A 24,427-nucleotide genomic window follows, 5' to 3' on the forward strand; every position below is an offset into this window, starting at 1 on the left:
CTCCTCTCTTCTTTCCTCTGGCTTCACAAAACCATGTCATCCAAGAGCCAGCCCTGTGGTCCCGAGAGACCACAGGTGTTCCTTCAGCCATCCAGAGGTTCCTCCACACTCTCCCGCCTCCAGCCCTTCCCCAGACTCAGGGGACCAGATCCGCGTTTGAAAGGCCAACTCTACCCCACACATCTTTCCATGGCTTCAATTTTATTAGCTCGACCTTTTCCAGCTCAGTGTGTGGTGTGTGAGCCTGGGAAGATTCAGAGCCCACCCAGGACAACCGTGCCCAACTCTCCCCTCTGCTGCCTTCTTTGGGTTTAGGAGAGCCCAGCTCCATACTGCCCTAGCCTTTGCCCCCTGCTCTCCTAGACTACAAGGCATGGACTATCAGACTACGTGGTGACCTTTGTTTGAGCGGTCACAGAACTCTAGTTTCTAAGTCAGGGTGTGAGGCAGAGGAGGAAGGCTGGGTCTATAAAAAAGTGACAGATGTTCACCCCAGGAAGAGAAACAGGATCACTCCCAACACGTGGTCAGGTGTAGCTGGTCACACAAGGTGAGAGGAGTCGCTCTGACTCGCAGGGCAGAGCTAGAGCAGCACCCTCTCCGGAGGCGGGGTGAGCAGGATGCAGCTATAAGGCCAAAGGCCTTAGAAATGAGCCCAGCAGAAGGTCCGTGCATAACAGCAAGCTTGGTGTCCCTGGACCTATGAGCAATGGCTTCCGGGGAAACTGAGACAGAAGCCTGTACTTCTGTGTAAGTGATGGAGGTTCCTGATCTGAATTCCATGCCATGTGCCCCCATGACACGGGCTGGTGACTCTCAGATGGGCTTTCTCTCCTGCAGACCTGGAAGGTTAAGGCAAGAACTTTCTAATACCCGCTCCTCTCTGGTCTGAAAGGCAGCCATACTGAGGAAGGACTGCACCAGCCCAGCAAATATCTCCCTTCTCCATCCTACACCTATGGCAGACATTGCTCTTTAATCCTTGTTTACTGTCCCCTGATTCACTAGTCTTCAAGTGCCCGGACTACATATTGCCAGTCAGCCAGGTGTGGAAGAGGAGGGGAGGCTTCTGGCTTCTGGCTTCTATCTTGGGGATATTCTGAGATACTCATTGGGACCCTGAGCTAAGACATATGCAGGGTGTATTTTGGGGAGGACTAGGGTGGATTGGAGACCACTGTGTGGTCTGTGAGCAGGAGCAACATCGTGGTCCATCCAGTCCTGGTTAGGAGCTGGGATGGCTAGCAGGACCACATGGAGGCTAAGGGTGGGGAAGGCTATGTTTTGCCCATATCCTGAGGGCCATTTGTGCAGTGAAGGAGTTGGCAGGCAGTACTGAGGTGTGGCAGCTTCCGGTGGCCTGAGTAGCTGTGGTCTCCACCCTGCAGCTCAGTAGATGCCCTTCACCCTCTTGTTGTCAGGGTCAAAGGGAGACTTCAGGTGAACCTGGGCAGGATAGGTGACCCCCATTCTCTCCAAGGCATACTCCCCACTCTTCACAAAGTCCAGAGAGACCTAGGAGCAGAGAGAAGTCAGGGTCACTCAGTTGTTTCTGGAGGTGGCTTAGGGTTCCCCGGACCTAACTCTCTAATAAGCCAAGCCCTGTACCAAGCCCCTTCTCTGAGAGGGGATTCTCTAGAACAGCAGATTATGTGCCCTGTGCCCATGAGCTAAACAGGAATAGCTGAGTCCATCAAAGCTCAGATCCAGTAGCCAGCAAGACTTCTCCCTCAGGATGATCTGTTCCCGTGACCTGTTCCAAGATCCCTGGGAAGATGGGGGTCAGGCAGGAGCTTGGATGGATTTTGGAGCCAGACAAACACAGCATTATAACAAGGGGTCCTTGTTATCCTGAGGGACAGGGTGGATGGAACAGCCTTCCAGGACAGCATGACCCCTGGACCCTCCTCCCTCTGACCCTCATCTGGCTTCGTCTTCTTAGCAAGCCATCTGGAGCTGTTAGCCCTGGGAGCAGGTGCTAGCCTGTCCTACAGGGGAGAGTGCTGTAACCTGACACTGTACTGTTCTGGAGGGAGGAACACTCCTAGGCCACCCAAGGACATGCTTCTTTGCGTACAGGGAGGATTCCAGGCCCAGGCTGGAGCAGTCTGGGGCTTGATCTCCCCTCATTCCAGGTGGCTCAGGACTGGATAAAGAAAGAAAAAGAAAAGAAAAGAGAAGAGACAACAAACCTTTTTAAGTCGCGAGATGTTTAGGGCGAGCCCTCTGCACCAAGCACTATGTGAGTGGAAGTCGGGAGATTTCAGCAGTGGAGAGGCAGGTGTTCTGGGACTAGCCCAGTCCAGCTGATAAACACCCAAGAGCCACAGAATTTCCACCCCCAAACTCCTTAGTCTTACTTAGCAATGTGGGTTATCTCACCAGAGCACTGAAGGAGGGAGAGAGAGTTGGCTTGCCCCAGCTGCCCACTCTCATGGCATGAATATTCAAGAAACTTGATCACAGCCTCAGGACATAAGCCTCTCCTTCCTTTGCTCACCTTCAGGGTGGGACTCCTTGTCTGGATGGGATTTATGCTGGGCCTCCTGAAGCCCAATGAATGGGTAGGAAAGGTGGGTGGCACTGATCTTTGAAAGAAAAGGCCGTGGATTCTCCCCTGCCTACCAAGCCTGGGCACCAGTAAACGAACTTCTAATTTTGCCTTGCCTGGGACCCTGGTTGTGGACTCTCAGTGTTAATAAAGTTCTGTGTAATCACCAAAGATCCCAGGCTGCTTTGCAATGTTTGATGACTGTCAATCGATTTCCGTTCAATGTGGTTGTCCATACTGGAGTCCATGAGGAGGGGGGAAGCCTGTACCCTTTCTATAGTAAAAGCTTGGGATCTTGGAGAAACCCCTGGTCTGTGGTTACAGAGCAAGACAAAGTCACAGCCTCGAGTTAAGCCTGTATCGCGAGCCTCCCGCTCTAGTACAGGGTTCCTCTCCACTTTCAGCCACCCCACCCCACCCTAACCTGTACTCCAGAAGTCCGGGTAACCCTAGACCCCCTGGGACCCACTTGTCCTTGCTTCTTCCCAAGCCTGATGTTCCAGCCCTCCATTCAGCCAGACACTGTGGCCCAGCTTGTCTTGATGTCTGGCTAGAAGGCAGAGCCAGGTCAGCACCTCTGGGACTGGAGCTGGGGCACAGGAGACCTCAGTGAGACTTGGCAAAGGTATGCTTAGATGGTGTGAAAATAAATGGCGCTACTTGTTACACCTCTACACCATTGTTGGGAAACAGGAAGCGGTAAAGGCCACCCCTTTCCTCCTGGGGACATAGCTGGTACCCTCCTATGATTGTCCCAGTATCTGCAGCCTGGGTTTGGCTCACTTGTTGGGGTTGAGGTGACTGGGGGTGAGGAGGAAGGGCAGAGATGGTCCGCTAGCCTCTGGGACCAGAGATGTTATCCCAGACCCTTCAAGTCTTTTTGATCAAGAAGATCCTGGGGCTGCCCTAGTCAGCTTCTTTTAGAGATAAAAGAGAAAAACCAGCAAAACTCGGCTGGAGACCAGGACAGGCACTCTTCCACCCTTCCTGGCTTCCCCCTGCGTTCCCAGCATGCGCAGGTATGGTCCTGAGGATCTAGAAAGGGACAGGGAACAGAGCTCACCGGCCCACCACTGGGATCTCGGATGTAGCCATAGGCGATGGTTTTGTTCACAGCGAACCCAAAGTCAGCCCTCCGGACGTGGCCCACCACATGGCCATTTCTCCAGATGGCTTCCAGGCCAAACATAGGCACCTCCCTGAAAGAAGCAAAAAGATGGCTGGAACCCCAGACTGTGGTGGGAACACAGCCTGGGGAACGAGGCAGCTGGACTTGAATGTGCATACAAGAGCCTATGCCACATGGGTATAGGTACCCTGCCAGGACCTTGCAAGTTCCTAGTAGCCCAACTCCTGACCTAGAATGACAGGGGGCAGGATAGAAGTGAATGAGGGAATGAAATTTAACTGTAAAGCCGACCAAAACCCCAGCACTTCAGAAAGACCCCACTCCATCCCTTTTCATTTAACTCCTTCTTAAAAACCTATGTTAATTATAGAAAATAGTGGGGAGGGTGCTGGAGAGATGGCTCAGCAGTTAAGAGCACTTGTTGCTCTTGTAGAGGACCGTAGTTCCGTTCTCGGCGCCCATGACAGGTATTTACCACCTCCAGGGGATCCTGTGCCCTCCTCTGACCTCTGTAGGTACCCGTGCACATATGGCATCCATTCACATGGACAAACACGTGTGCATCCATATAATAAAATCTTTTAAAAAGAAAATACTCTGTGTGAAATCATCATGCATGTACATATTTGCTCTGCTCACATCCACCCCCTCTTGTCCCCTCTTCCTACCCATAGTCCCACCTCTTCTACTTTCATGTCACACTCACACACACACAAACACACACACACACACACACACACACACACACACACACAGTTTTTAAATAATAAAATAATACATAAACAACCCCCCCACAAAAATACAATTCCATTCTTATCTCTGGGTAAATAATGGGTCAATCATACACCACCATGTATGTACCACATTTTCCTAAAATTCATCCATTGGACTGTGCATGGTGGCACACACCTTTAATTCCAGAACTCAGGAGGCAGAGGCAGGCAGACCAATGTGAATTCAGGCCACTGTGTAGCCTGGTCTACACAGTGAGTTTCAAGCTAGCCAAGTCTACTTAGTGCAACCCTGCCTCAAAATAAAATAAAATAATAAAATCCATCCATTGGTGGGCATTTGGGCTGGTTGTGTATCTTGGTTCTTACAAACCCTGCTGCTGTAACCATGGCTGTCAAAGCTTCCGTGGCATGCTGACTCAGAGCCCTTTGGTATACACCAGGAGGGCATAGCTGACTCATATGGAAATCCCTTGGCCACAGTGGCTAGAATGACTTACATTACCAGCAGTAGGGGACAAAGGTTCCTCTTTCCCTGAATCCACACGGCGTTTGCTGCCGTTCCTTTCCTCAGTGTCAGCCTCTCTGGCTGGAGCGAGCTGGAATCTCAGCATAGCTCATAGCTGAAGACGCTGAGCAATCTTCCATAAGCTGACTGGTTGCTTCTCTTCTCTTCCAGATGTCTGTTCAGCGCGTTGCCTGCTTACTCCCAGGGTTATTTGTGGGGTTGTTGTTTAATTCTCTGGCTGTTCTTTGCATATTCCGATGATTCATCCCGTCAAATGGATTTCTCTCATTCCGCAGGCTGCTTCTTCACTCTGGTGATTGTTCCCTGGGCTGTGAAGAGTCACGTTTACTTCATGCGATTCTATCCTTCAGTTCACACTGACTTCATGAGCTCTGGAGGCTCACTCTCAAAGGCTTTGCCCCGTTTGTATCTTGAAGCGCATTCCCTCAGGGTTCCTCTTGAAGTCTCAGCGGTTCAGGAGATTTGGATCTCGTCCACTTTGGGATTATCTTCACTTAGGATGGAAAGCAGGGGTCTAGTTCACACATCTGCAGGGTTGTTAGCACCATCACGAGAGGCTGCTTCTCTCTAATGTGGTTTTGGAGCCACTGTAAGGGTTGTGTGGTTTGCTTCTGGGCCCTCTATTTGTTCCATGGTCTACACGTCTGTGTTTGGGCCAGGACCATGCTGGTTTTGTCACTATGGCTCTGCAATATAATTTGAGGTCGGGCTTGATGCTGCCTTCCTCATTGCTTTGGTTGTTCTGCATCTTTTTTTTTCTAGTTCAGTGAAAAATTCCATTAGAATTTTGAAGTATGCTGAATCTAGTTTATTTAACTGTCAAGTGGACTTATTTTACCGTGTTCTGGTTATCTACTTTGTATACTAAAGGATTTTCTTCACCAATGTACTATATTAATACTAACATTTTTGATTCAAGATTCAAAATGGTAGACAAAATGAAAAAGAAGCCCACTAAAATCTAGAAACATCAATGCCTGGATCATGGTACCATTTGGTGCCATCTGTAGACTGCTCCTCTGGGCTGTCATCAGAGCCACAGTGGCGTGAAACCTTCCCCAAATGACAAGAGTCAGGCCAGGTTTGGGTGCTCTCTTAGGTCTGCAGCTCAGAGCCACACCATCTGGGATGGGGGCCAGGATGAAGGAAGGCTGGGGAACACCTCCTCCCCCACATCCTCTCCAGTCACTCTCCATGGGACAAAGTGGTATCATGGTGGCTCCCAGCACACCCAAGTCCCCTCAAACCAGCAGGCACACATCATCGTGTGCCTTGCAGCCAAGACATGCAGGGACAGAAAGGAAGCCCCTGAGCAGGACAGGTGTCCGTCCTCTGCTCTGGAGCTAAACACTGGCCTCAGGAGCTTTGTAGAGGCTGGGGGGAGGGTATGACAGCTCCACCCCACCTGAGAAGCTCCTGCCACACAAGCTGGGCAGCCTCAGGGGAGTAGGTGACATCTCAGGAAAAGGCCACAGTATGATGACAGACCCTAGCTCTGCCCATGGCCTCTTATCACACTTGACGCTCCGAGTACAGTGACAGCATCTGTGGCTGGCTGTCAGCTGCACAGCAACGCCCAAAGCCACCTCCCGGTCCTGGAGACAGTTGCTATGAGAATTCCTATGGGAACCACTAGGTAGAACCCAGGCCTCAAGGATTCAAACTCTCCCGGTGACTCGGAGCACTTGAGCCTGACTACCGGTGACATGTTCCAAGCTGCTTCTTGGTGATCAGACTGGAGGGCCGAGTTCCTCAGAATGGGTTTCTCCTTTCTCCTCCGTGTCTCTGACACTCCGTGGTCCTCATTTATACACGGAGAACAATTCTGCCTAGTCGGGATTTAACTGGAACAGGATGGGAGGTGGTTCCAAAGAGACAGGGGCACCAGCTTGTAAGTAGGGTTCACCCTCCCAAGTCACCATGCCTGGCTCTACTCACCACAGTTCAGCTGCGGCACCTTTCCCTTTTAAATGCCTTCATTAGAGAGTGTTATGCTTTCCCTATGTCCCTGGCGCCCTGCTGACACCCCTACCTCTGACCCACTCCTGGCCCACTCAGAATTTGTATACCAGTTCTGCTTTAACCAACACATGATGTAGATCTTGTGCTGTGGATCTGGATCTCCTGGGCCTCACTTTTCCCATCTGTAATGGGCCATTGTGAAAGGGAGGCTGATCTGAGGAAATGCCAGTCCCAGGGGCTATCACTGGAAACGGTAAGTACCACCTCTCCAGCATGGACGATCACCCGACAGGCCAAAATACTCACTCTTCCACAGTGAGGCATACCAGGCGTCGGTAGAGGCCCGTGGCACGCTGCTTCTCCAAGGCTTCACGGCCGAGGAAGGGCACTGAGGACTTGAGCTTACAGGTGAATGCCAATCCTGCCTCCAGGGGGCTGTCGTCAGGCCTCAGGTCTGCATGCCAGTGTCGATAGCCTGTGGGACAAGGGGGACAGGGGTGAGGGTCCAGCTGAGGTGGGCATCAAGTCTTTAGGAAATACACGGGGGTGCCCAAATCCACACTATCCAGTCCCCAAATCTCCACCTTCACTGTTGCTTAGCAACCCAGGCAGCCAGGGAGATGGGGTAGAATCCTGGACTCCAGAAGGTTCGCTATATGAGCTCCTAGAGCAGACTAGTCCCATGAGCTTTCCAGTCCCTTGTACCATCAGGATGGGGTGCTTGGTGGACCTGGAAAGTGGAGTGAATCACCCTTGGGGAAGGGCAGATCCCATTCTGAACTATCCCTTTTAAAGGAGGTGAGGTAGCCACCAGTCGGCAGCCCAACCTGCTCTGAGTCTTCGCCTCTCGGGAGATATCTGGGTGTCGCTACTAGTATAATCCCCATATAGGCAAACACGAAGCCTCCAGCACCCAGTTCTTTAAAAACTCAAAACAACAACCTCTCAAAGATCCCACAGTGAGGAATTCAACCCCTCCCCACTGAGACATACTCTCTCAGGATTCTAGGGAGTGCCTCACCTCTCTGAGTCCAAGTGTGTGCCTGGGGACCCCAGAATCACTTCTGAAGCCCTGATGGGGAGACCCCATGCATAGGCAGTGAGGAGGGTTTGAGAAAATATACAAGGCTGGGAGATAGAGGGATTCGTGATGTGAAAATCTGGACACCAATGACAGAAACATCCCCAGCTTCTTTCTGGTAGCTTGGGTGGCCTCCCAGGACTCACCTTTCTCAATGCTCAGGGAGTCAATGGCACGGTAGCCTGCATTGATGAGGCCATGCTTGGCACCTGCAGCCATCAGAGCCCGGTACACTGGTATGCAGGATTCACGGGGGACATGCAGCTCCCAGCCCAGCTCCCCCACAAAGGATAGCCGTATGGCCCGGACCTGGAGAGACAAAGGGTGTGAATCAGATATAGCTGCCTCAGGCTGGTGAGGTCCAGGCAGACTGCCACTTACCAGCCAGGCCTAGGCCTGGTAAGATTGTCAACAAGAAATGGGCTTTTTTGAGGAAAGTTCACACAAGCCGATCTGGGAATCTTGAAGCAAAGGAAGAAGATTCAACTTAGAGAGCAGGAGACAGTCTCCACCTCCGGGCCTCACACCTCAGGAGTGACAGACCCTACGGTCAAGGAAGTGACCAGAAGCTGGACAGCTTAAACCAATAGAAATGATCTCCATGTTTATTCTCGGGGTTCACTGCCTCAAATCAAGGCACGGCAGAGCCAGGGCCTGGAGACTCAGGAAACCCCTCTCTATTTTCTCCCAGAGCAAGGACTCAAGTAATGGTTTGACTGTATCTGCCACACTCAGCATCTGCCGCCTCCTCCAGCTGCCAATCTCTGGGTCGTTTCTGCCTCTTACCAGGACTTTGGTCCTGTGCTAACTCTGAAGAATCAACATCCCGACTCCTGGGACAGTTGACACGTACCATCAGCATAATAGGGTCTGGAGTCACCCAGGAGACAAACCTCCAGCCATGCTTGAGGGAGGCTCTAGACTGAGTTAGCGAGAAAGTGAGCTGGTGCCCACATCCGCCCCTCTCTCTGCTCCTGACCATGGCTATACTAGGACAGCTGCCCCAAGTTCCTGCCATCATACCTTCCTCGCCATGATGGTCTGACCCTCAAATTGTGAGCTCAAATAAACCCTTCCTTCCTTGTTTGTTTTTGTTATTCAAGCTGGTTTCTGTGTAGCCCTGGTTGTCCTGGAACTCGCTCTATAGAACAGGCTAGCCTTGAACTCACAGAGATCCGCCTGCCTCTGCCTCCTGAGTGCTGGGATTAAAGGCCTGTGCCATCACCACCCGACAGCCCTTCTTTCTTCAGGAATCCTTTGTTGGATGTTTTGTGATGGCAATAAGATGTCTATATATATATATATATATATATATATATATATATATATATATATATATATATATAAAATCATTCAGTCCCATCTGCCAGGACCTTATTCCCAATTCAAGCCACAGCCACAGCTTCTGCCATCCTGAACCTAGGCTCTCATTTGGAAAAGCCCGAAGCCTCTTCCATTCATGGGAAGCAGGTGAGAAATAATGGGCATAGTTCGTGCCCTGCCTGCGCCAATTCAGGGTAGCTACATGCCAAATCCGTCTTGGGCATTATGGGTTCCCGAAACTGCGGTTCACAAACACATGAATGGTGGCAGCATTTATCTGCTGTCCCTAGGCTGAGAACTTCACACACACACCCCACCTAATCACAACCGTGCAAGAAGGGCACTGAGGAGCTGGGCGGTGGTGGCGCACGCCTTTAATCCCAGCACTCGGGAGGCAGAGGCAGGCAGATCTCTGTGAGTTCGAGGCCAGCCTGGTCTACAAGAGCTAGTTCCAGGATAGGAACCAAAAGCTACGGAGAAACCCTGTCTCGAAAAATTAAAAAAAAAGGCACTGAGGCCCAGTGGGGAGAGCTCAGCTTGGTCTGGGGTCCACACCCACACAGCCAATATGAAGGCTACCTTTCCCAGAAGATGCAATCTTTCTAGACATTTGGCTTAGGTACACAGCCATAGTCAACACATCCAACAACTGATGCCCACCTCCCCAGCCTTCGGGCAAGTTCTGGGATGTGTGAGTGAATGTTCCCAAGGGTGCAGTCCAACCTCACTATTCATCTCATCTATGGAATATGGGGGCCTCAAAACACCTCACAATTAAAGAGGCAGGTGGCCAGGACTGTGCTGCCACCCCCATGCTGGGTGGGGGAGGGAGCGACCCTGCTCTCTGACCACAAAGCTAGCACCTTATGAACCCGACAGTCTAATCACACAACCATCACGGGCCTGGATCCTAAACGCCTTTGAAGCGGTACCACTTGCCTGGCCATTTGAAAAACAAAACAAAACCCAAACTAATGCAGAAACTGTGCTGTTGACATTTCCCTGCTTCCCGGTGCAAGCTGCAGGCCCCTGACAAAGACTGCCTTGTCACCAGGGTGCTAATTTTAGACAGCCCCCGAAGGAGCTTGGGGCTCAAAGCCAGCTTCGTTTTGAAGCAAGGAAAGTCATTTTTATAAAGTGCACCCAACCTTGCCTCCATGTTCAGGCACTCCTCACCCAACCACACACACAGGTAGGGTGATGTCCAGGGGCACTTGAGGCCTTCTGACCTCAGTGGGATACAGGGTAACCACTTCTGGGTCTCTACCGCATATCAATGTGTCCCACGGCAGGTGCCAAGAACTCCTGAGAGGGGACAGTAGGTTCTTCTCCCTCCTGGCAAGGTAAAAATTTGGAGACGGCCACACACTTTCCAGGTTCGTAGATCCTGGCTACCTGGGTGCCTTACATTTTTTCCCCTAGAAACAGTAGACTTAAGGTGGGTCTCATTGCTTCCCAATATTGACACACAAGGGTGGGACAAGGTTGAGAACAAAGACATCGGGAACTCATTGTCCCCACTCCTGTGGGTCAGGCATCTCCCGGCCACCTCGAGGGCTCAGGCTCTGTGCCCTACCTAAGGAATGTGCTTCAGACAGGGTTCCTGAGCAGCAGGATTCCAGAAAGCTCTGGGCCTGATATATATTCACCTGCCATCAAATGCTGGCTCAGACACTTGCACAACCGTACCCATTGCTGCTCAAGTCACACTTGCAAGGAAATGGAACCAGCCTAGATGCCCGTCACTGGATGAATGGACAGTAAATGCACACCATGGGATTTTATTTATCAAAGAATAAAATTATGAATTGTTTAGGAAAATGAACAGAAACGGAAAATACTATGTTAATTGAGGAAACCCAGTCTCTGGGAAACAACAATTTACTGGCTCACGTGGCTTCAAAAGGCTCATAAGAAGGCTGAGGATACAGCTCAGTGATAGGGGTCTTGCCCAGCATGTGGAAGGCCCTGGGTTTGACTCCCAGCACCACAAAAAAATACAAACTAAAGAAAGCTTGAAAGGAGGCAGAGCTCCTTGAAAGATGCTGTTGGCAATGGACTGGTCCAGAATTGTGCAAGGTTGGCAGGAAGAGCCTTGAACCAGGTTTTGTTAAAACCATTTTCTCACCCTCAAGAGTCCATATTAAACAAATTCAGCAATTTTGAGACACAAAGCCAACACAAAAGTCCTCCGTCTCTACGAGCTAGCAGTAAACAACCCAGAAACAGAAACTCAACCAGGAATGGGGCTTACACCTGCCATCCCAGAGACTGGGAGGTGGAGGCAGAAGGACTGAGTGGTTCAAAACCATCCCCAGTTACTTAGGAAGCTTCAGGGCAGCTGGGCTGCATGAGAGCATCTCAAAAGTTCAAAAACAAAATCAAAGAGGAAATCAGAGCCATTTCCTTCATGCCAGCACTCAGATGTATAGGGATAATCCCAACCAAGAGGTGAAAGGATTTTAAGACGACAAACAAATTCAAAGACATCCCGTGTGTAGGGGTTGGAAGACGTATTACTAAGATGCTCGAAGTACCCAGAGCAGTCACAGAGGCCACACAGCCCTGGCAGAGTCCCACTGATATTTATTAAGTTGCAGAGACAGAAAACAACCTCTGAAAACTCATACGGACTCTCAACACTAAGAGCCACATCGGTTTTGAAAACTGACAAAACTGGGGGAGTCGCTCTTTTTCATCCCAAAACAGACAGCAGCCAGGCCACAGCAACGGAAACAGTGTGGCACTGTCACAGTGACAGAGACTCAGAGCATCTGGAAGTAAGGTCCCAGATAGGTGACCAGGTGAGCTTCATGCATACAGACACACGTGCACTTCCACAACTAAAAACACAACTCTTTCAGCAGGGTAGTGATGGCACATGCCCAGCATTTGGGAGGCAGAGGCAGAGGCAGATGGCTTTCTGAGTTTGGGGCCAGCCTGGTCTATAGAGAAAGCTCCAGGACAGCCAGGGCTACTCAGAGAAACACTGTCTTGAGATACAAAAAGCATAAAACAAATTTTTTTCTTATTTTAAAACAAAACAGGGCCAAAACAAGGACTCAGTGGGTAAAGGTAAAGGTGCCTGCTGCCAAGCCTGAGGACCCAGGTCCCAGCCCTAGGACCAACATGGCAGAAGGACAGACATGACTCTTACGTTGTTCTCTGACACCCACAGGCATGCCACGACACATGTGTCCTAGTGTACAAGTAAATAAATGTATCGCAAATTTTACAAAAAGCAAAACAAAAAAAAAAAAAACCAGATGCTGGTGAGGGTGTAGAGAAACCAGCGCTTTGCACAAGCTGGCACAGACATACAATGGCGCTGTCACCATGGAAAAGGGACACCCTCTAGAAATTGTAAAGTAAACGAGGTGGCGTGGCCCAGTTTTATGGGTAAACATCCCCCCAATAGGGGAGGCAGAGCTCAAAGAGGAATTTTCACACCTCCGCCACAGCAGCTGGATGCAGAAGCAGCCTGGGTTCACCGACCCAGGACAGCAGTCACCTGTGTGTTAGGAAGGATGCCCTGACCCCTGCTAAGATGAGGGTGAACCCTAAGGCTGTGCCGAGTGACACAAGCCAGTCACAGAGGGTCTACGTGGCAGAGATCCATGGGAGGTCCTTTCCAGGACCAGGGTTGAGAAACACTCGGTCTGATGTGTTTAAGTACTAGCTGATCAAAATAAAACATTCTGAAGCTGTCTCCCAACAGAGTGAAGATACTCACACTACTGGAGAGGAGGGTTAAAATGGCTGAAGCTGGGCATAAACCCAGTATTCAGGAGGCTATGCGTCCCCCCTCCCCCAAAGAATTAAGATGGTAAAATCCAACAACTCCCTTCCGGGGAGATAAAACTGAGGCCTGAGGACCTGGATAAGGTGCATTTTGTCTGTGGCTCAATTGCTTGAAAGAGAGAGGGGACAGATGAAGGCGGGAGAGCAAACCCAGGGAGTGGAGCAGGGAAGAGCTCCGTGCTGTGCCCAGTGACGGGTGATGAAGATGAAGATGAAGCAGGTCTTGGATGGAAGAGAGAGAAGCGGAGCCGCAATGCTTTATGAAATGAAAGCTGTATGTTGACGATAAACCTACACTCCCAGGTTCACTGCATGATGTCACTCAACATAAATGTACTTCATGTACCCAATGGAATAATATCCAGACATTAAAAAGGTTAGTCCTTAAACTAGGCAGTGGTGGCACACACCTTTAACCCCAGCACTCAGGAGGCAGAAGCAGACAGATCTCTGAGTTTGAGGCCAGTGTGGTCTACAGAGATTCCAGGATAACCAGGGCGGCATAGAGAAACCCTGTCTCAGAAAAACAAAACAAGCAAAAGAGTTATCCCTTGTCATTTGTTAAGTGTAATAAGATAGCCCCTGACGGTAAGTGTTGCGTTATCTCACTCGTATGTGGCATCAAAACAAGTTGGTCTCAGGGCATGAGATGAGATGAGGATAATCCAATGAGATGGATTATTCAGCGAAGGTGGATAGTGCCTGCCACTCAGCCTCACAACCTGAGTTCTGTAACCAGAGTTCACATAGCAGAAGGAGAAAATCTACTCCCATGGGACCTCCCTTCGTGACATATGTCTATGCGCTTGTAAACACACACACACACAATCAGCCAATAGATAGATGATAGATAGATAGATAGATAGATAGATAGATAGATAGATAGATGATAGATAATAGATAGATAGATAGATAGATAGATAGATAGATAGATAGATAGATAGATAATTGATAGATGTGAAAGTAAATGTATAAGTGGGGAGACGGGTCATTGGCAAAGGGCTTGCGATGCAGGCTTAAGAACATGAGTTCAAGCCGGGTGATGGTGGCGCACGCCTTTAATCCCAGCACTCGGGAGGCAGAGGCAGGCGGATCTCCGTGAGTTCGAGACCAGCCTGGTCTACAGAGCTAGTTTCAAGACAGGCTCCAAAGCCACAGAGAAACCCTGTCTCGAAAAAAAAAAAAACAAAACGTAAAGAACATGAGTTCAATCCCCAGCCTCCATGTAAAAGCCAGGCTTGATGGCTCACGTCTGTAATCTCAGTGCTGGGGAAGCTGAGATTCAAGGATGTCTGGGGCTCACTGGCAGCCAGCCTAACCCAGCTGTGAGCTTGAGGTTCAGTGAGAGACCCTGTCTCAAAATTAGAGAGCAATTGAGGAAGACACCCCATATTCTTCTCTGGACTCCACATGCATGCACATACTCAACCTCATACCCGCATGCACGTTCACAAATATGAACACTCAAATACACTACACAACCAAGAAATATAGGTGTTTGAGGAAACAGATGTGTGTAACCAGATGTAAACAGTTTAGCTTGTGTTCACGCATCAAAATAGCAACAGATACCCTGGCACTAACTGCATGGCACTAGACCACACATGGTATCCCACTACCACATGACTCCCTGCCATTACATGATACGGAACCTCACCACCATACAGTACAAAACCACCACATTGTACATCTCTGCCACACAGTACTCCCCCCACCATCAATGGTACCATATCACCACACCCTTACATCCCAGTACATGGTGGGTGCCCCCCACCACCACACAATACTCCATCACCACGCAGCACCCCGCACGACATGGTACCCCCACCACCACATGGAACCGCTACACTATATAGTACCCATCTGCCACACAGTACCCCACTACCATACAGTACCCCATCATTACATGGAGCTTCGTTAATATGTAAATTTTGTGTGTTAGCATAGAATCTACAACACCCCCCCCCAAGGAACATCTCCAGTGTAACTGTCATCCAGAAGCCCACCCCTAAGTGCCTGAAGACACTTCCAGTGGACCATAGGTTAGGACTTGGGTTATCGGGAGGATACACTGTGATGCCCAGAATGGTAGCGCTGACTCTGACTTCGACTTAATGAACTGCATGAAAAATCAAAGTTAAGCAGCTCAGACCCTTGGCCAGGCGGACCACACTGGGAGTGTTGGGATAAAACATCCTGCCTGAGGCCCGCTCTGCCTCCTGTCTGGAAATGGGCACTTTGAATTAGACCACAAAACTGAGGCTGCAGAGAATTCCCTGTAGAGGAGATTGTACCCTAGAGTTATGCATCTGGTATCAGGGATAGATTATTAGTTACAAATAAAGGAGCACCTTTACAACTCAGGGGCCCCACTGGGAGACAACACTGTCCTGTCTGGCCCTGGCTAGGACAAGGACTCAGGATCCATGGTTTAGCCAGTGCTCCTGAGCCAATGGCTTGTCAGGACCAGAGCTGATCATATGGTAAGCAGAGCCCCAGTGACTTCTGGCCTCGGAGCCATGGATGGCAGAAGGCAGCAGGTCAAGAATGTCTCTACAGAGGCCAGTTAAAGGGCTGAAGCCTTGGAAACCTGAACACCTAGGTCGATATCATAATCATTCCGAACCAGCCCAGGACATTCTTCTCCTAGAAGGTCCTGGATGCCTGACTCTAGTATTCTGCAGGGTTCCATTGGTCCCCAAGGATGAGAGCAGAGTTCTTCTGCTCATTACCTGTGTTATTCAGGGCATTGCTAACCATTGTTCATTACAGCAGACTCAGGAGACCTCACCTTATCCATTCACCCAGCACCAGGTCCCTGCTAGACAGCCAGCAGCCCCCACTATAGTGGTCAGCCCAGGACAAGAAAGATGAGAAAACAGAATCTCCTAGCAAAGCTTCCAGTCCACCAGCCCAGGGCTTTTCACAGTGGAGGTTTGGCTATACTGTTCCATTCTAGATAAGATCACTAACCTGACACAAGCATCAAGCCCAAGGCAAGACAAGGCTCTAAGACCCCATTCCACAGTCATAAGACACAGTCCCAGGATCCTAACCTTTGGCAGTCTAGAGTACACTGTCCAGCCCTCCTGGCAGCCAACTGATGCAGGACAGATGAGGAGTCAGTCACCCAACCAGGGCAGATGCCGTAAGGGCCAAGGTCATAGGATAGTCAAGGACAGAGCTTTGAACTGGATACTGAATGCTTCTCCCTGGCAACAGACCTTGCTTTTGAGTCTCAGCTTCTGCTTCAGTGAAACTGCCCAGTCACAGTCTTGGCCTCCTGGGACAAGACAATCACCCTAAAATACAGTCAAGTTAGGGACCCAGGGAGGGCAGGTCATTGTTAAGACCCGGTGACATCTATGAAGGCATATGACTAAGAGATGTTGGGAGGCAGAACTGTCCCATAACCTCTACCCGTTCCCCTGATGTCACCTTGGAGGGTACTCCCTCTTGCATACTTGTCTGGCTTGGAGGCTAGGAGGGTGGAAGGTGAGGATAGCAGTGAATCTCATGATGACGACACCAGGGTGCTAATGCTGGTGATGGTAGTAACGGTGAAAGTTGATGGTGGCCATGGTGATGATAGTGGATGGTACTGACGACTGTGATGTTTGTGGTAGTGATGGTGGTAATGGTGAGGATAACGATGAAAGTCACGGTGATGGAGGCAGTGGTGGTGATGGTGGTAAATGTAGCAAAGGTGAAGGTAGTGGTGGTGATGGTGATAAAGGTGATGGTGATGATGAAAGTGGTAATGGTGATGGTGATGGTGTTGGAAATGATGAAGGCGGTGGCGGTGCTGATGGTGGTAATGGTAATGACGGTAGTGATAGCGGAGGTGATAAAGATAGTGGCAATGGTAATCGTGATAGAAATGATAAAGGGGATGATGGTGGTCGTGGTGAGAAAGATGATGGTCATCGTAATAGCCAACACTATCATAATGGTGTTAGTAGTGGGGGGGTAGTAATGAAGATGGTGGTAGTAGTGTGGTGTTGGTGGTAATGGTGATGATGATAGTGATGGTGATTTTGGTGGTGGTGATAACGGTAGTAACGGCGATAGTGATGGTATAGTGGTGGCGATGGGCACAATGAGTAGAATCCATCTGCTAAAGATAGGCATAAACATCCAGTTCTTAACCAATACTGCTGGAAATCTCTCCTAGAGCTGCTGGCCCTGGGGTCTACCCCTCTGGCCTTAGGCAGGCTAGATCTGTCAACGATCGCCTTCCAGCCCCTCCCCTGAGGAAATTCCTGTCCTAGCATCTCTAACCTGAGATCCCAGAATTCAAGCAGAAGATAAAGATGTCTGCACCCGCAGACAAGAGGAGTGGGTCACAGAAACCTGGAAAGAAAGGACATATACCACTCCCACTCAGTTCATACTGGGGTCACACAGGGCGACCTAACCTCGTTCCAGCCAGGCCTTGTTCCTACATTTTCCTGGCAAGCATTTTTGCCCCCACTGACAGCTTGAATAGTGGCAGGGAACACATGCCCAGACTGCGGATGCCGTATCTTTCTTGGCTGTGTCACAGAACTGGAGTATAACATACTACGGCTGTCTGAAGGCTCTGAAGAGCTGTGCCGGCTTCCCAGTACAAGTTTCTAGGCAGCTGCACTCTGTGTGAATGTGTCCTCGGTGGTACTTGGTAGTTTATCAAACGTACGCGGTATGAGCCTGATCTATCCTGAGCAAATGGAATCACAGCAGTTAAAGGCTAGGATTTCTTCACCGCCAGGAAAGAAATCCAATTTCCTTCTGATTTGATATTAATTTTGAGAGGGAAATTGCTTTACTGTTCTGCCTCATGAAGATGGCCAGCCTGGGGCTTGCTGCTTTTTAAGGGGACCTGGTCTCAGCTTGGTGTGTGTGTGTGGGGGGGGGTGTCCTCAGCTGAGGCGTTGAGAACACCGTGTCTGACCCAGTACTGACTGAGCTGAGCTCTGGGAGATTCGCCGGGAAAGCTCTTCCCCACCAGGGAATCTCGCTGGCCTTGACACAAATATTTGAGGAGCAAAGACAGCTGGTCTGTTGGCTGCTGAGTGGACACTCGCTTTCCCCAGCCCCCCTCTTCCTCTAGGAATCCAAAGACTGTAGCTGCCTGGCCCAGGCACAAGCATCTCAGAGAAGCACTATTGCAAAAGTCAGTGACGTCTGGCTGGGCATCTGTGACCAAGTCCTGTCATGAGTGGAGCTTGGCAACCCCAGCGGGGTTCTGGGCCTCTGTCCCCGGGCCTGGGTCTGCAGAACGTGGCATACACCGATGTCATTGCTCGTGTCTCTGCTCGACCTGGGGTTTGCTGACTCTGCAGATGCACACATTCCTCTCCTGCAGCTGGCTGGCTCAACGCCAACCGATCTATAAATACGTGGCCTGCCTCCACGTTCTGGCCCCAGAGCCTCCGCTTGCTGATGGACAGTTCGTCACCATAGTTTTAAGCCAGAACAAGATATCACTTAGAATATGAAATTTCCCCCTGGATTCCAAGAGGATTCATGATTGGGACAGATAGACGTGATGCTCTAGAAAGGACTTTCAACGTTGTCTAGACTTTGCACTACAGCTGGGGAAACTGAGGCCCAGGAAGGCTGGTTCAAGGCTGGAAGCCAGTGTCTGCCTCCCAGCTCTGAAAGTCAGTGTAATACAGAAGCATTGGTCTATACTATCCCTTCATATGTGTGGCCCAGATCCCTGCTCCCTCCTCCCACTTGCCTGGGGCCAGGGCTGTGGTCAGTCAGCTTCTGCAGCTTGAACTGCCACCAGAGGCTGAACTGGCACTCTATCTCTGGCCAAGAAATAGGAGGGCTTAAGTCACCTTGGATGTGTGTCCTGATCCACACTAAAAGACAACTTTCCAGGTTAGCATGGGCACCCCGGGGACAATCTTGATCTCTTTGGCCTAACCCTCTTTGGGGCCCTTGGGAGAAGGTGGGGCCACCAGGACAGGAGTCCCAGGCAGGGTACAGTCTTAGACAACCTCAGCTGCAGCCTGCGCCTGCACTGCCACCCCAGTCTACATGTCCTGGGAGCTGTGTTCATCAGCTACCTGACGAGTCCTGTCCTCGGAGGTCCTCCTGATCTGTGTGGCCAAGACCTCTGAGCAAGTAGAACAAGAGAGGATAGCTGTCTGTGCTTGGGGACTAGCATCAAATGTTTCTGGGTGGAGACTGAACTACACCATGGCAGAACTTCCTTGTCACAGTGAATCACTGTAACCTGGCTCAAGGAGCCAGGCCCCAGACTCAGTGGGGTGACAAGGGAAGGTCTCCTGTTGCTATCCCATGGTGACTGTCCTTCTCATGGTACTGTGGGTGAGTGTAGGCTGGAACTGGCAAGAGGATAGGAAGTACAAAGGCAACTGCTGGCCTCATGGGCCATCCTCAGGCAGGGGTGCCTGCAGTAAAGGCATTACTTTGAATCTAGCATCTCCATGTCAAACTCCTCTTACTGAGACCCAGTTCTCCCTGTGTGCATCTCTCAGGGACTCTCAGTCCATCAGCTCCTGGGCAGTGACAGCCATTCTCCACTGCCCTGGGCCGCAGCTGCAGGCTCCCTTGAGCCCATGGGTGGGGATGCACTCACAGAGGGTGGGGGCTGCACCTGCCTTCTTGGCACTAGATCTGGCCCAGTCCCACAGGTGCTCCTAGCCAACACATCTGGAGATCATTCTAAAGCCAGGGGAAGGGCTGTTGGGGGGAGCAGGGGAAATAAGCTGTACAATAAAGAATAAAACCAGGGGTTCAGACTGGAACACTAGAACTCCCTGACAGTCCACAATGGTGCCATATGGACATGACACCAGGAGGTGTCAATAAATTGGCAATAAATGCCATGGGGCCAGTTTTGATAAGGCATTGCTGGTCTGGCCTCAAAGACACAGGCCTATCTAATAACCCCATTGTGTGATGTGACCAGATAGTTGAAATGGACATGAAGACTTTCCATGTTAAATGTTCTCTCATGCACCATCTTCTAGGCAAAGCTCAGGACTCTGCAGGATTCTGGGCTTTCCAGCTCACTACACATCCAGTTTCCCCAAGACTAGGCCCTTGGTCTTGAGAGTACCGTCTTCCCCTATCCTACCAGATCTAGGGCATCACTGAAAAGGGATGCAGCCAAGAATAAGTGGGTAGCACAAGCTGTATCTCAGAATCAGTAGGTTCATTTAGTAGTTCCTTTCTTAGGACAGAAGTCATAGCACTGTGTGCAAGGATATATCTGCTACCAGACTGCTCCCAAGAGCATCTCAAGACCCCATGGTGTTTGAGCATGGGTGCCACTGAGGCAGGGAAGTGGACACAGGTTCTTGCATATTGCAAACAACTAGAGAAGGATACAGTGTGCAGACCAACGCCACTCTGCAGAAACCAGGCCTGGCACGGTTACAAACAGGCAGATGTGATAATGGGGTAGACACACTAACCTCTAAGGGTGGATAGACCAGCTTTCTTGAATTTTCTTATGTTTTACAACACGCCTAAGAGTCGGGTGACATGCGCCTGTCAGCATGCCCTTGCCACATGGGGAAGGCCATCATTATGCAATCATGTCATGAACTCTGAACCATGACCCTGTCCCAGGGCTGGCCAAGATCGTGGCCCAAGATTGTGCTGCGGAAGTGGAGTCTGACTTGGGCTCAGTACCCAGTCTTTGCTGCACAGCCATGGTTGGAAACAGAATGAGAGTTTGAGATGGTTTTTTTTTTATTTTTTTACAGTGTTGTGAATTCAACACAGGGTTTTACACATACTAATCCAGCATTCCACAACAGAGCTATTCCCAGCTCTCTTTTTACTTGTTATTTTGAGAAAGGATCTTTTTAAGTTGACCTGGCTGGCCTTGAACTTTCAGTTCTGCTGCCTAGTCTCCTGCATAGCTGGGATAATGGGCCTATGTCATCTGGCTGGGCTATGGACATTATTTCATACATATTTTATGTCACTGTATTCAGCCTGGCAGAAGCCAGGCATAGCCAGTGAGGACATCCCCCAAACCAGACACCTACTTTGGGCTTGGCCTGCCCATGACCCTGGGCAGTGTGAGTTCTGTGTCAGCTCATCCTGAGCTCTGGCCTAACTCCCGGGCCCCAGGTGAAGATTCCCAGGCAGCCTGGGAGGGCTGGGGAGGCGTCCATGGCCAGAATAGGGTCCCGCAGGAGGGAGCAGCTGGAGTTGGAAATCCCATGCGGCTCCCCCCACGGTGGTCCTGCTGACGGGGGGAGGATGCTGATCTTGACAGGAGGGGATATGTTCCCACCTGGTCTGCCTTCCATGAACATCCAAACCACACACAGACTGAGGCTATGCCAAGCCTCAGCACAGTGGAGGAGACATGCAGCTCTTCTCTCCTCTGACCCTAACCAAAGCTAGACTCTGGATGCTGACTAGACTATGCAAATGACCCCAGGATGCCCCTACGGACAACCTAAGCTAGAGTGCTGAGATCAGGAAGCTGCCATATCTTTGGATCCTACTGTGATGTTCTCTCAGACCCTACCCTCTCTGGTCCCAGCAAACGGCTTTGCACTAATGAGGCAGGAAACAAGCTAGACAGAGAACCCCCACCCCACTTCCTGAAGCCCGGTGCAGCCTCCAGGGGGGAGGTGGAGTGCAGCCTGCGTGGCTGCCTTTATCACCCCGTTCTCTCTGGCAGCGGCCTCCCTAGCACTCAGCGCCACTTTGTTTATTGCTGACAGGTCCCAGCCTGGTCCCAGGATGTCTGGCCCCTCTGTGGGCAGGAATCTCACTCTCCAACTGATGCTCCTCCACACTCGCCCCACAAGAACACAGAGATGGCCAAGAGGAAAGGAAGGGATACGTCCAACTGGGGCCCTGCCCTCCTGCAGGCAACATGTGTGTCACCAGCATAGTTCCTTGTTCTTTGGGGATTTCCTATCTGGGCAGCCTGGGCAAGACACACAGAGTCTCTGAGCTCAGTTTAGGGAAGCAACCCTCACTCAGCAAGGCCTGAGGTCACTGTGAAGCAGCAAGGAATAAGTGGTCCAGGAGGACCTCAGAGGGCAAGCCAGCCTTTTCAGGACACCCATAGTCACCTCTAGTGGGGTACTGCTTGTGTCCGGGAGCAGAGGCCAGGGTCTCTTGGTGAATATGGGCCATCAGCTTCTCCCTCAGCCTTGAGAATCCCAGGTGGAAATCACAATGTATCCTTTTTAACCAGGAGACTGAGGCCCAGGAAATGAAGGGTCCAGCCTGGAGCTAGGGCCAAGACTCCCTACCCAGAGTCCCCTAGAGAGTCCTATGAAGTCTAGGGGACCCTGGGGGAAGATAACATCAATAACCTTGAAAGAGCCTGGCTTTGGCGCTTAGCCTTAAACTTCTAGAAATTGGCGTGAAAGAGTATTGGGGGTCTGGCCAGGCTCCCCCACATCTACAATACTAGGACCATCACAAGGAAGGAGTAGGCTCCCTAGGAGATGCGGGAGCCCGCAGAGAACTCTCAGAGGGATGCAGTAGTTAACCTGGCTTAGAGGAATATGCTACGCAGCTCTGAGGAGAGGGCACAACATCATCTGTGCAAGCAATGAAGGTTCTTCCCGGATGAGACTGGCACATGAGAGATACCAAGCAGCGGACAGATAGCACAGCCCTGTGGCCCCTGTCTCCCCTCTCTGAGTCCCTCCAGGGTCAGGCTGACTGCCATAGTCTCTGACACTGGGGCTGAGGCCCAGGAGATAGAGCCTTGCCTTAAATCCCAGACTCCCAAGTCCACCCCACCTTTGCTAAAAGTTGCTGCCGCCCACACCCTAGAGGCTGGTGGCCATGGCTACCTACCAGGTGCCCTGCGGCTTTCACCAGCTGGTGGGTGGAGAAGGGGAAGGCCTCGTTGCTCAGGTCAGCATCGACCACATCCTGGAGAACAGCACGGCTGCGAACAAGCACAGAACAGTCAGTCATGGAACCATTCACCTCAGGGATCCAGCGCCAGGAAGGCAGTGGGGATGGTGCACAAGGGAGGACAGCATGTGACATGTATGTAGACATTCTGGTGGGTACTCCACAAGTACCACTGTGAGAAAGCCACCTTCCTACAGACTGTCAAGGCCAAGAAGAGTCGGGAAGGCCAGACTACGGATGAGCTCTGGCCTTAGGCAGGTAAACTAAAACAATTACCCAACCGCCAGGCACTCTGGATCTCACCTGAGGCACCATGGTGGTCACTGAGAGAAGATGGCAATAGTGGTCTCTGTTTTATACAGGAGAGTTGAAGTTCAAGTTGTAGTGAGGAGCCAGGAGCCAGCAGGAGAGCACAAGGACACTATAGTGCACCACTGCCACCGCCACCGCCGCCACCCTCATGGCCAACACCACCATCCCATGCATCCTCCAACCAGGCCCAAGTGTCCCATCCTCAGTGGGTCTCAGCCTCCTGGTGGCCATCACCTTCGTAAAGATAGGGGCTGTACCCAGCTAGGATATCCCTGAAGCATTAGACTCATCCTCCCCAAACTGGGTCCTGTTACAGCGACCTCTACTGCCAAGTTCATTGCTTTCCTAAGCCACAACATGGTTTACACTCATGACACGGCTGCTCGAAGCTGTGTCACAGAGGTCACAGAAGCTTAGTCTACCGCGTTCCTCATCGGTCTCAGCCCTGCAGTCTCCCCTTCCCACCTCCCCACCCTTCTGCAGCCTACCTCAGGCTCTCCCACTGCTGAATACACAAATCTTGCAGGCTCTTGCTCCAAGCTTGCCCACCACCAAACCACACACCTCCTCCCAGGTCTCCTCTCCTGTGTCCCTGCACACTCCTGTCCTGCTGCCTGTCACATAGCCTGTCACCCTGCAGCTCTTGACTCAGCCAGCAGTCATCTGCTCTAGGAAGTGCCCCAGACTTACTGTCTGAGTCAGGTTCCCTCCCCAGGGGTCCCACAGGTGTCCCTGTGTAACTACAGAGGCCTCTGCCATATTTCTCTCTCCCCTTGCTGTACCCAGTCCTCTAAGCCAGGGGCTCCTCGCCAACAGGACCCTACACCACTCTCTGCTTGGCACACAGTTATCTAGTGAGCGGTACCTGTTATGAGCATCTGGGCTCGACCGGGCAGCAGGGCATGTACCCTAGGGCTGGAAACACCCTCACTTCTACCCATCAGGGGTCCCAGAGGGCTGGAGCAACTGCTCAGAAGTACAGTCAGCCCAAATCCCCACTGCACAGAGCTGGGAGCTACCACCCACGCCCGCCTGAGGTGCTCAGTGCTGCCTTCTGCCAAGATCCTTATGTAACCCCAGCCCCACGTGGCACCAGTCCTAGAGATTCAACTCAGCTCTGCTGCATCCAGACCTCCTAGGA

At 51.1% G+C, this 24,427-nt stretch overlaps 1 protein-coding gene across 3 annotated transcripts in view; it reads right to left on the bottom strand.

Annotated features, from left to right (window-relative positions):
• Window positions 1-186: 186 nt before the first annotated feature.
• Sardh (sarcosine dehydrogenase) overlaps window positions 187-24,427 on the bottom strand; it is a 59,436-nt gene continuing 35,195 nt past the window's right edge. For 2 of the 3 annotated variants that reach the window (XM_075985547.1, XM_075985548.1), the window contains exons 18-22: window positions 22,912-23,005; window positions 8,130-8,292; window positions 7,209-7,377; window positions 3,615-3,750; window positions 187-1,515 (exon numbers count right to left, since the gene is read on the bottom strand). In XM_075985547.1, the coding sequence (XP_075841662.1) occupies window positions 1,390-1,515; window positions 3,615-3,750; window positions 7,209-7,377; window positions 8,130-8,292; window positions 22,912-23,005 (688 nt within the window). In that variant the 3' untranslated portion in view covers window positions 187-1,389. The remainder of the gene's footprint in view (window positions 1,516-3,614; window positions 3,751-7,208; window positions 7,378-8,129; window positions 8,293-22,911; window positions 23,006-24,427) is intronic. The other variant, XR_012911808.1, reaches the window with a different exon arrangement.

This window comes from Microtus pennsylvanicus, chromosome 9 (assembly GCF_037038515.1).
Source record: "Microtus pennsylvanicus isolate mMicPen1 chromosome 9, mMicPen1.hap1, whole genome shotgun sequence".
In the NCBI taxonomy this organism is placed as follows: Eukaryota; Metazoa; Chordata; class Mammalia; order Rodentia; family Cricetidae; genus Microtus; species Microtus pennsylvanicus.